At 46.8% G+C, this 11,801-nt stretch overlaps 1 protein-coding gene across 1 annotated transcript in view; it reads left to right on the top strand.

The window, feature by feature from the left end:
* The window catches only part of LOC109924201 (inositol-trisphosphate 3-kinase B-like), a 94,650-nt gene that overhangs the window by 76,200 nt on the left and 6,649 nt on the right, over positions 1-11,801 (top strand). Inside the window, exons 2-4 of the mRNA XM_048596720.1 lie at positions 6,165-6,264; positions 7,840-8,053; positions 9,188-9,392. Of these exons, the coding sequence (XP_048452677.1) occupies positions 6,165-6,264; positions 7,840-8,053; positions 9,188-9,392 (519 nt within the window). The remainder of the gene's footprint in view (positions 1-6,164; positions 6,265-7,839; positions 8,054-9,187; positions 9,393-11,801) is intronic.

Here is an 11,801-nt window from a genome sequence, read left to right on the forward strand (position 1 = left end):
CCTAGACCCTTCATCTGATGAAGGGTCTAGGCCCGAAACGTCAGCCTTTCTGCTCCTATGATGCTGCTTGGCCTGCTGTGTTCATCCAGCTCTGCACCTTGTTGTCTCGGATTCTCCAGCATCTGCAGTTCCTGCTATCTCTGATTCAACCTTATGACAGCCTTGGTTCAGTGGATGACACTCCATGCCTCGTGGTTCAGAAGGTCAGAGGTTCCAGACCCTGATCCACAGGCTCTCTGCACCTAGATGCAGCCTGATATTGCAGTGCAGTACTGAGGGAGTGCTACCTGCTCCCAGTTGGAAGATACCCTGTCCCGTGCTCTCAGTTGGATGGGAATGATCACCTTTGGGGAAGGATTGCACCAAACGCTGGACATTCGTCCGGCCCAAAGCGATGGGACTTGATGAGTGTTTTTGCTTTTAATTTTTGTTTCCTGCCCCTCCTACTGCAGCGTAGTGAATGTGACTGACTCCGAACTGGTTCCCTAAACTTGTTCAGTCTCGCCTGACCTCTAACACATTGCTCGGAGCCACTTCCTTCTGTGTTCTTTTTGAAGACTTAAATCCCACTGAGCTCTGGCTTCAAACCCTTCTGCTTCCCTCTCACATACTCTCCCCGTGGGGGCAATCCATCAGAACAGAGACAGAGTGGAGGGGTGGGGGTGGGGAAGAGGGGGGGGAGGGGTGTGGTGGGGGGGTGTCGAACTCCCACCTGGTCACTGTATCCAGCCAATGAGCTCACACTCTGAATGAGAGCAACCTTAAGAGTGTTCACCAACTTCGTGCATTCTGCAGGTAGCAAGCTCCTCCCAGTCATTACTGTTAGTGCTGGAGAACAACTCTGTGATGTTTTCTGTGTCCTTCCCCTGAAACGGTGGACATTTGAGGGTTAGGAGGGCAGGACATGGTGGGCAAGATGCTTACTATCCTCCAGGACAGTGTGTCTGGTCCACCAACGTTGGTTTTGCCTCAGGGCTTATGGAGGTGGCTTCAAGACAAGATGTTGTTGTAATCCCAGCAGAGGGAAGCCCACAACTTGAGGTTAGCGTGAGCAAACTTTACAACAGCTCAGGCCCAGGCTCTCCCCCCAAGTCCCATTAAGTGGGAACGAGAGATTCTAAGATGGTGAAGGGAGCACGGAGTCTCAAAGATGGCTTCCGAGTGTTGAACTTTGAAGGAAGTGTCAGAGAGACGGATCACCTAAGATTGGCAAGTGAATGGTAAAGCTAGAGAAACTCAACTGGGAGACTAGGTCCTGGGATTTAACGGGCATTTTCCCAGACTAATGTCTGGAAGTTCTCCTTGCAGTGATTGATACAGGGATCAGGCTCCCAAAAAAAAAGGGGAAACAACATCCCCGCCATTGTTTGAGAAATCCCTGAATGTTGAAGAGAGATGCAGTGGGTGTGCTATTTCTGGAGAAATGAACTGAGGCAGCAACGGTGGCTCAGTGGTTAGCACTGCTACCTCACAGTGCTAGGGACCCAGGTTCGATTCCACCCTCGGTTGACTGTGTGGAGTTTGCACATTCTCCCTGTGTCTGTGTGGGTTCCTCTAGGTGCTCCAGTTTCCTCCCACAGTCTGAAGATGCGCAGGTTAGGCGGATTGGTCACACTAAATTGCTCATAGTGTCCAGGGGTATAAGTTAGGTGGATTAGCCACTGGAAATGCAGGGTTATAGAGTGTGGGGATGGGTCTGGGTGGGATATTCTTCGGAGGGTCAGTGTGTGGACTGGTTGGGCCAAATGGCATGTTTCCACACTGTAGGGATGCTATGAAATGGAGGAGGCTGGTCAATTCCAGCTGTGTCTTCAAAATTTGTTGCACTTTATTTATTTCTACTAAGTTGTGTGGGAACTGGTAATCGATCTTGTGAGAGGTGGAGCTCTTCTTTGCAAAGAAAGCAGCGTTTGAAAAGAAAATTGGCCAAGAGAGTGTCTCAGATGGATGAGAAAAGGAACTCTTTTCTGGTACTGAATGTGCTTAATAAACCTCGCCAGTTTCCATTGAAATGACCTGTGGTTGCAAGGAGAGGCAGCGAGTGCTACAGCATTATTGAAGAGCCTTTGGCAATTGGTTCTAAAGTGTCAAACTATTGTTGAGGGGGAGGGTGTGTTAGTGTGAGAGAGGCAGAGCCCACATATCGCAGCAAGCAAGCACTGGTGGAAAAAGTGACGATACTTGGAACAGAGCCAGCCAAAGGGGTGATCCTTCTCAGTAACAGCAAAGCGTGTGTGTGTGTGTGTGTGTGTGTCTGTGTGTGTGTGTGTGTGTGTGTGTGTTTGTATGTTTAATTCAGTCGGGGGTGTGCGTGTGGTTGGTAGAGTTTACTGCAGACTGCAAATACAGCTCCAACACCAAATAATAGCACCTCCACTAGGCGCTCGCTGGGGACGCATTGCCTCACTTTATCAACCCACAAGCCTCTTTCTTATGAGTATACAAGCAAGGAACAAGGGTAGGCCACTCGGCCCTTCAAGCCTGCCCTGCCGTTAAATAAGATCATGGCCGATCTGATCTTAACTTCAACTCCACATTCCTGCCTATTTCCCCCCCCACCATAATCTTTCATCCTTTTGGTAATCAACAATCTATCTACAACATACATAAAGCTTCTGCATCCACAGCCTTTTGAGGAATCGAGATTTCAAAGACTCACAATCCTAAGAGAAAAAAAATGTTTCCTTATCTCTGTTTTTGTGGGCGCCCCCTTATTTTTAAACAATGACTCGTTGTTTTAAATTCTTCCTGAAGAGGGAACATTCTCCTGTACTGGTTTCTCTTTGTCTTTGTGTGTTGTGTACCAGCCCAGTCCAATTTCACTTCCAGCTCAAACCTGCCTATTAACAACTAATACAGTTCCTAATGGCATTAGAGAGGGATAGGAACAAGAATTAAATCAGTATATAGGGTAAACCCTGAATTAAATCCTCTTTGATTCAATTCCTGGCAACATTCTAGATCCCATATTCCCACTTCCAGCAATTCTTAATCCAACACTCACTAAGCTAATTCCTGACAACATTCCCAAATCCTGCTTCCAGCAGTTTCTAATCGAACGCTCCCTAATCCAGTTCCTCACAATGTTCCCGATCCCACATTCCTACTGCCAACAGTCCCAATTCCAACACTTCCTAATCCACTTTCTCACTACACTTCCTGAGTCAAATCCTTAACAACATTGCCTGATCTGAATCCTGAAATATTCTCTAATCCCATAGTCCCAAGAACGTTCCCTAATCCAATTCCTGACAACACTCCTTGATTCTATTGCTACCAACAATCCTCTGTCATTCTGTTCCCAATAACTTTCTCAGGAGTTGAAATCCAGTAACATGAGATGATCTGGGTCTTTACTTCCTCTTTACTGTTTAAATTTATGTTCTGTTCATTCTTGACCATTACTGTCAAGTCATCATTATTGCCCATCCAACTTCCAGGGAACAACTGAAGGTCTTGCTTGGTTACTTCAGAGTTTACTTGTTAGAGTTCTTAGAGAAGCTAACAACCACATAGCTAAAGGAGCACTGGTAGATGTAATGTATTAGGATTTCCAAAGGCATTTGATAATTAGGCTTCTTAATAAGATAAGAGCTCACAGTGTTTGCGGTCTTGGATAGAGAATTGGCTAATAAATAGAAGACAGAGGGCTGGAATAAGGGAGCAATTTGAAGGTCGCTACCTGTAACTGGTGGTTAATAATGTTCTGAGGTATTTCCATTGAGGTAGAGATGTGGAGGAATTTCTTGTTTCAAAGGATAGTGAATCTGAGGAATTCTTTACCATGGAAGACAGCCAAGGTTGGGTCATTAAAGTATACTCAAGGCAGAGATAGACAGACTTTTAATCAGTAACAGATTCAAGGGTTATGGGGAGAAGGTAGAATAGTGGAATTGGGAATTATCGGATTGGCCAAGATTTTTTTAAATAGTGGAGCAGACTCGATGGGCTGAATGGCCTACTTTTGCTCCTGTGTTTTATGGTTTCATGGAGGGTGAGCAGTTAACCTCACAATGTTGTGAGGCTGATGTCTCTTGCAGACCAGACTGGATAATATCGTTCCTGACTGGACTGGAGGAACACTCATTCATTTGAATGAAATGAGCGAAACTATCTGTTAGCCCGAAAAACAACACCGTGACCAAAGTTCAACCCAAGGCAATGATTTCTTTTAACCTTGCAGCATTAACAATCCAGAAGGAGACCATTCAGCCCCAATGCGCTAGCTGTCTCTCTAAAAGAGAGACCCATCTGCTTCTACTCTTACGTCTCTTTTCACATGTTGTCCTGCCTTTGGAAAGTTGCCATTAAATTTGCTCCTAATGCTTTCAAGAAGGACATTCCAGATCATAACAATTCCCTCTGAAGAAATGTTTCCCTTTGTCCGTCTGGTTCATTTATTTCACTGGCGACTGAAACCCTGGATTTCTCTTTTCTTATCCTCTCAAAGCCCATGTAATTTTGCCGACTTCTGCCAAATCTCTCCTGAACAATCTCTGCACTTAGACAGCAAACAGTCTAGCATCAATTGCATTCTTTATTTAAATTAATACTCTACCAACGTACTCTGAATGCCTCTTGAATTCCATCCAGTGTACACTCTGTGTGTGAACCTGAGGGAGTGCAGCCAGGCAACAGGGTGGAATGACCTGTGTGTAGTGGTGCTATTCTGTCATTCCCTCCTATTGAATGGCCGCCAACCTCATGAGATCTCAGCTGTTTGGTATTTTACAGGGTGGTTATAAATCCGTCCTTCAGCCCTTTTGTCTAAATGCTTCAGTAGTTCAGGCAGAAAATGGACAGGCTGCAGGGCTTTCTCGGTGTCTGAGACACACAGAATATGCAGCTCCCAGTCTGGCAGCAACGCTGACTCAACAAAGGACTCACTCCCTCTGAGCTAGACTTGCATTCGTATAGCGCCTTTAACTTCTTAGTGATCAGAGATCAGATTAATATCACACTGATCCACATGAGCACAGATAACAGAATTTTATGCATTTCAATGAGATCCCCCTCATTCTTCTAATTCCTGTGAATATAATCCTAATCGATCCAGTCCCTCCTTGTACCTCAGATCAGCCATCTCAGGATTCAGCCTGGTAAACCTTCGCTGCACTCCCTCTATAGTAAGAACATCTTTCCTCAGAAAAGGAGACCAAAACTGCGCACAATATTTCAGGTGTGGTCTCACCAAGGCCCTGTATAATTGTAGCAAGTCATCCCTGCTCCTGTACTCAAATCCTTGATCTGTGAAGACCAACACACCAGTGCCAGTGGGCACTAATTCACATCCAGCTAGAGAGAATCATAGAATCCCTACAGCGTGGAATCAGGCCATCAAGTCCACACTGAATCTGTGAAGAGCATCCCACCCAGACTCACCCCCTTACATTTCCCACCCTGGTCACTATGGGCAATTTCCCATGGCCAATCCACCGAACCTGCACATCTTTGGACTGTGGGAGGAAACCCCACGCAGACACGGGGAGAATGTGTAAACTTCACACAGACAGTCGCCCGAGGGTGGAATTGAGCCCGGGTCCCTAGCGCTGTGAGGCAGCAGTGCTAACCACTGAGCCACCGTGCCGCCCAGACCAGCTGGTTCACATCCAGGCGGTGGGCACTGGGACATATCCAGGCAGTGGGCACTGGGATTCATTATACCACTGTGGACACTGAGACATATCCATTTACCACTAACAGAGGGAACCAGGAGCTGTGGTGACAAGAGACCGACAAGAAACATGATTCTAAACTTTCATTGAACAGTACAGCACAGTACAGGCCCTTCGGCCCACGGCCTTACGTTGGGGATTGGGAAGGGAAAATAGTTTGTGTGAGACAGGAAAGCATTTCTCTGTCTCCAAAAGCAACCATTCCCAGTGACACAGGCACATTTGGAGTGGACACTCAGGCAGAGTTACTGATTCAGGCTGGGTTCCATATCTGATGGGTGTCAATTACAGATCAGACAAACTCTAAATTATTACCCAGGAGAATTGGGGAAAAAATACCCACTGGATTGAGGAATGAGGGTTACCACTGGCAGTGGCTGTATCTCTGGTGCCAGTCATTATCTTACGGGCTATGTGTTACCAGACGTGTGCCATTACTAACTTCCCCCAACCTCTGTCTCTCTCTTTTTCTCTCTCTCTGTGTTTCAGAGTAAATCCTGGAGGAAGATCAAGAACATGGTGCATTGGTCACCCTTTGTAATGTCCTTCAAGAAACGCTATCCATGGATACAGCTGGCAGGACATGCAGGTAGGCTTTGAACCTGTACAATGACTGTTCCCAGGTTGTCCATACACTCCCAAATTATCCACACATTATCCCATCCACACATCACCCCATTCATATACCACCCCATCCATACATTACCCCATCTATACATTACATCATCCATACATAACTCTATCCATAGATCATCCCATTCTATGCATTATCCCATCATATATATTATCCTATCACATATATCATGTCAACCTCTGCATTATCCAATCATGTACATTATCCTATTGTACATTATTCCAATCTGACACATTATCCCATCCCACACATCGTCCCTGTCTCTTTTCACTGAGGTATCTGACCCAATTCGGTATTCTTCAGGACAGATTATGATCCTGAGTTGTAGCAGGAGCTTCCTTCAAACTCAGGGGATTGACTAGCTCCTGAGAATCTTCCCTGAAACCTGGACACTGTGCTGTGAAATGCCAGCAACTAGATGCAAAATGCATTCATACAAAATCTAAAACACGGGGATGTGCTTCAAGTAAGATCGTAAGGAACTGATTTGACAGGGATCTATTGGATGACTTTGAGTGTGATTGATCCCTGTGTTGAGAAGGGCTGTCTGCTTTGAGTGTTTATTAACCATTGTCCTCTCAGATTAGCTCAATGTCAGGTTTGCATCATTGTGAGTAAAGGACCTGTACCATCTCAATGAACACTCTCATGAGCTGAATTTCCAATGCAAATGTATCCAAACAAATCACTTACAAAGAAAATGCAAACCATTTTAAACTAAAAGTTGTATAAGATCCCAAATTTAATCTGGTGTTTGCTGTTTGAATTAATTAAGGGAGCCAGTTTCATAGAATTTAAAAAAATGTAATCTTTACCCCAATTACTGCTTCTATAAGCTGAAGAGAGAGATCACCAGGGAAAGGAGAATAACAAGGGGGAGAAATCATTGTTGCTGCAGTTTTTTTTAATAAATACATATTTAGGATCTCCACTCTTGTGGGCAAAACTGAAATTTCATTTAAAAGCACTACATCATTTTTAAGGATTGTTCCGGAACATTGGCATCCAGCCGGCAATGTGGAAGATTGCCTAGGTATATCCTGTACACAAAAAAGCGGGACAAATCCAACCCAGCCAATTACTGTCCCATCAGCCTACTCTCAATCATCAGTAAAGTGATGGAAGGTGCCATCAATAGCGATGTCAAACAGCATCTGTTCAGCAATAACCTGCTCAGTGACGCCCAGTTTTGTTATAGATTTGTTATAATCTTACACAGTGCAATATGCTCACTTCTAATCCCTCAAAACTCCAGAAAGTATCAACCCGATTGGTCTCCTCATTAGACGATGCGTGAATTGTGTATCTGAACCTGTGGAAAGCTTTTGAGAAAGTGACATATGAAAGGCTTTCACACAGAGGGCCACCTACAGGTGGGGGGAGGGGGAGTGGTCTGAAAAGGTGTGAAGACCAATTATTAAGAGACCGAAGCCAGCCTGAGGTGGGTTTTTTTGGAGGGGGGAGGGGCTGCTGGTCAGCGGGGCAGGGGGGCACACAGTTTGTAACCTCTGTCCATACTCTCCGCAACAGGTAGCTTCAAGGCCGGAGCAAATGGCAAGATTTTGAAGAAGTATTGTGAGTGTGAGCAGAGGTGCCTGGGCCAGCTGATGGATGATGTGCTGTGCCCCTATGTGCCAGCTTACCACGGTGAGGTGGAGAAGGATGGTGAGAGGTACAACCAGATGGATGATCTGCTAGCAGAGTTTGACCTGCCCTCCGTGATGGACTGCAAAATGGGAGTGAGGTGTGTGTTACCTGGTCCCTCGTTGTGACTAATGGCAGGACCTGGGGCGGGGGTGGGGGGAGCGGGGGGAGGGAGGGGTGGGGCTGTAATGGTAATTGACGGGGTTATGACCAATGGCTGGTGTGGATGGGTGAGTGGGTGGGGCTATGGTGATGATTGGCAGGTTTGTGACCAATGACCGGAGAGTGGGAGGGGCAGTGTGATAATTGAAAGGGTTGTGACCAAGCTGTGTCTGTGTGTGTGTGTGTGCGTGCGTGCGTGTGTGTGTGTGTGTATGCGTGTATGCGTGTGTGTGTGCGTGTATGTATGTATGTATGTATGTATGTATGTGTGTGCGTGTATGCATGTGTGTGTGTGTGTGTGTGCATGTATGTATATGTGTGTTTGTTTGAATGTATGTATGTATGTGTGTGTGTGCGTATGTATGTGTGTGTTTGTGTGTGTGCATGTATGTGTGTGTGTGTGTGTGTGAATGTATGTGTGTGTGTGTGTGCGTGTATGTGTGTCCAGGGGGGTGGGGGGGTGTTTGCATGGCAGGAAAGAGTGGGAACAGGGCTGTTGGATAAGGGCGATGATGTTGTGCCTCCTCTGAATTGTGCATCATGACTGAGTGCCATTTTCTTTATTCCCACTTAAATAATCATCCTTGGCCCTAACAACCTGTATTTCACAGAATTGGACAGCACACCAGGAGGCCATTTGGCCCGTCATGCCTGTTCCAGTGCTTTGAAGGAACTATCTCATTGTCCCAGTTGTCCCACCGCTCCCGGTTTCAAAGAAATCCCCACAACTTAGCCGTAAACAGTCATTTCTATTAACCTCAAACTTGGATCTTGTAATGATTTGGAGTCAATAACGTTTTGATTGACAACCCACCCTTCTTTGAACTCCCCCCTCCCCCCAAACATCCATCTAGCTCACCAAGAGCGCAAAATGGGTAAGATCACCAAAACTCCAGGATTGCCCAGTGATCTTTAGAAATGATTGCCCCCCTCTTGGTTAGAATACTCTCTGAGAGGCAATTGTCAGTCCATTATAAAACTCCTGAAGGAGAGAGCTGGCAGTTTGAGTCATGGTCAGGAGCACGGGCTAAATGAAAGGAAGCTCTCACTTTGTTGTTTGCAATCTTCACAGGACCTACCTGGAAGAAGAGTTGACTAAAGCCAGGAAGAAGCCCAGCCTGAGGAGGGACATGTACCTGAAGATGATAGAGGTGGATCCGGACGCACCAACAGAAGAGGAGAAAGCTCAGCGTGCTGTCACCAAGCCCCGCTACATGCAGTGGAGAGAGACCATCAGCTCCACCTCTACACTGGGATTTCGGATCGAGGGAGTGAAGGTGAGGGTCACAGTTACTGCTCCAGCCTGCTTGTCAAAGCGGAGCAAGTGGGCACACCACTGGAGGTTTCAACTTATGGCCAGTTTTGGAGAGGGTTGGGGGGGAAGGTTGTCAGAGCGATTCTGCCCATTCCCACAGTGCCCTCAGCTTGGAAATGTTGGGAGGTGGGTGGCCTCACATTGTTAGGGGAGGGGGGGTGGAATTGGATTAGGGAATGTTCTTGGGACTGTGGAATTTGAGAATATTTCAGGATTTAGGAAAAGAGCAGTCTCTGATCTTTGACCAATTGTAGGCTGGGGGAATGAGGAAACACATTTCAGAGAGTGGCTGATTGATCCTGGAGTATAGTCACTGTTTGTGTGAATGTTCACCTCCACAGTCAGAGTGCCCTCTTTGGGGGGATACTCACCCTGGTACACTGGTCTGCCCAGGTGGTGTGCAGGCTCTGGTGTGGGCAGTAATAACGCTCACACTGAGAGTGGGATCCAGTGTCAGCAACCCATCGCAGAGACTCTGCAGATGTAGGGAAGTGTGGAGGGGACAGCTATCTTTCAGATAGCAGACCTCCTGCTCCCACCGCAACCCCCAACCCCATTGATGTAGCTGACGAATTAGAAACATTGCACGCGCCCTCATCAATGCCAATGGAGCTGAGGTAGAGAGGGTGGAAAGCATCAGGTTCCTAGGGGTGACGATGACCGACAACCCGTCCCAGACCTCCCACGTAGATGCAATGCTCAAGAAGGCACAACAACACCTTTCTCAGGAGGCTCAGGAAATTCACCATGTGCATAAGGACACTCCCCAACCTTTACAGATGCACCATTGAAAGCATACTGTCCAGGTGCATAGCAGCCTGGTACAGCAACTGCCTTTTGCCTGCTGATATTAGATCGATGAACGGACTGTTTAAATTCCGATGAAGTTGATCTTGTTAACGTTGATCTTGCTTCGCGCACCCCCTGTGCAATGTAACCCTTAATGCCTCACTCTGTCCAAGCACCCTATGATCTGTATGTCCTTGCTTACTATGACCTGCCTGTACAGCTCACAAACAAAACTTTTCACTGTACTTAGGTACAAGTGACAATAAATCAAATCAAATCAGGAGTAGGCCATTCAGCCCTTCCAGCCTGCTTTGCCATTCTGTAGGAATCATGACTGATCATCCAACTCCAGCTTTCTCCCAACTTCTCAAATCTCAGGTCCTTTCACCCCTCCCCCCCACGTCAGAGACCGTCGGTTTGGAGAGGCTGCACAAGATTGTGTGTAGAAGCTGTTTCTCCGAGAAGCTGGGTCTGTACTAACAGTCCGCTGTGGGAAGCTCACTGTCATACGTGCTGCGTCACATCAGTGACCAGACATCAAAAACGCTTCATTGGCCGTAAAGCTCTTAGGCTGTGCTACAAGCCGCTATATAAATGCACATTCTTTCTTTTAGCTGTGGTCCCTAATGTAATTCCTAAATCTGTTGCTGGTGTCTGGGTCTCTGGGCTAACAATAGAGAAGGGGGATTAAGGACTCCTAGGTTTCAAAACAAAAACAAAGCTGCTGGGGTTAAAATTGTTTCAGAGATAGTAGGAACTGCAGATGCTGGAGAATCTGAGATAACAAGGTGTAGAGCTGGATGAACACAGCAGGCCAAGCAGCATCAGAAGAGCAGGAAGGCTGACGTTTCGGGCCTAGGCAGGAATGCCTGGAACTGGCAGTTCTGTCAGGAACAGCAGTTGTACCTGACAACAAACTTCGAAAGGTCATGTGCTGAGGCACAAACCGAGATCTAAATTAACGTCGGGACAACAACAAAAAATAAACACGTCAACAGCAGGGAATATCCTCTCCTTTCTGCCAGCTACTCACTTCAGGGAGTGTGGGGGGTGGGGTTGGGGAGGGAGGGGTTACCGAGGCAAGGATAATGGCAAGGTATATATGATGCAACTTATTTCAGTTTGAGAGTCAGGATTTCCGACTACAACAACATGCATTCATCTAGCACCTTTAGTATACATTTTTTTTTTCCACGCGTATTTATGACTCGTGATGATCACCAATGAAATGCCTTTGAAATGCAATCGCTGCTGGAAACCTGGCACCCTATTTGCACACAGCAAGATTCCACACACCATAATGCTGTGCTGATTGAGGGATGAATATGGGCCAGGGCACCAGGGATAAATTGCCTGCACCTTGTGGTCCCGTGGGATCTTGCATTTGCCCGAGGAGGGGTACTGGGCCTGGGGACCGACACCTCATCCAAGACACGGCAGCTTGTCCAGTGCAGTGCTCCCCTCAGTGCTGCGGTGGGTTGAGGGGAGTGTTTCTGCAAACTGTCAGCTCAGAGTGAGAGTACTCAGAGCAAAGCCACAGAACAGACATCTTCCAAGGTGTTATCAACATTCAACCCTAAAC

This window comes from Rhincodon typus, chromosome 5 (assembly GCF_021869965.1).
Source record: "Rhincodon typus isolate 14 chromosome 5, sRhiTyp1.1, whole genome shotgun sequence".
In the NCBI taxonomy this organism is placed as follows: domain Eukaryota; kingdom Metazoa; phylum Chordata; class Chondrichthyes; order Orectolobiformes; family Rhincodontidae; genus Rhincodon; species Rhincodon typus.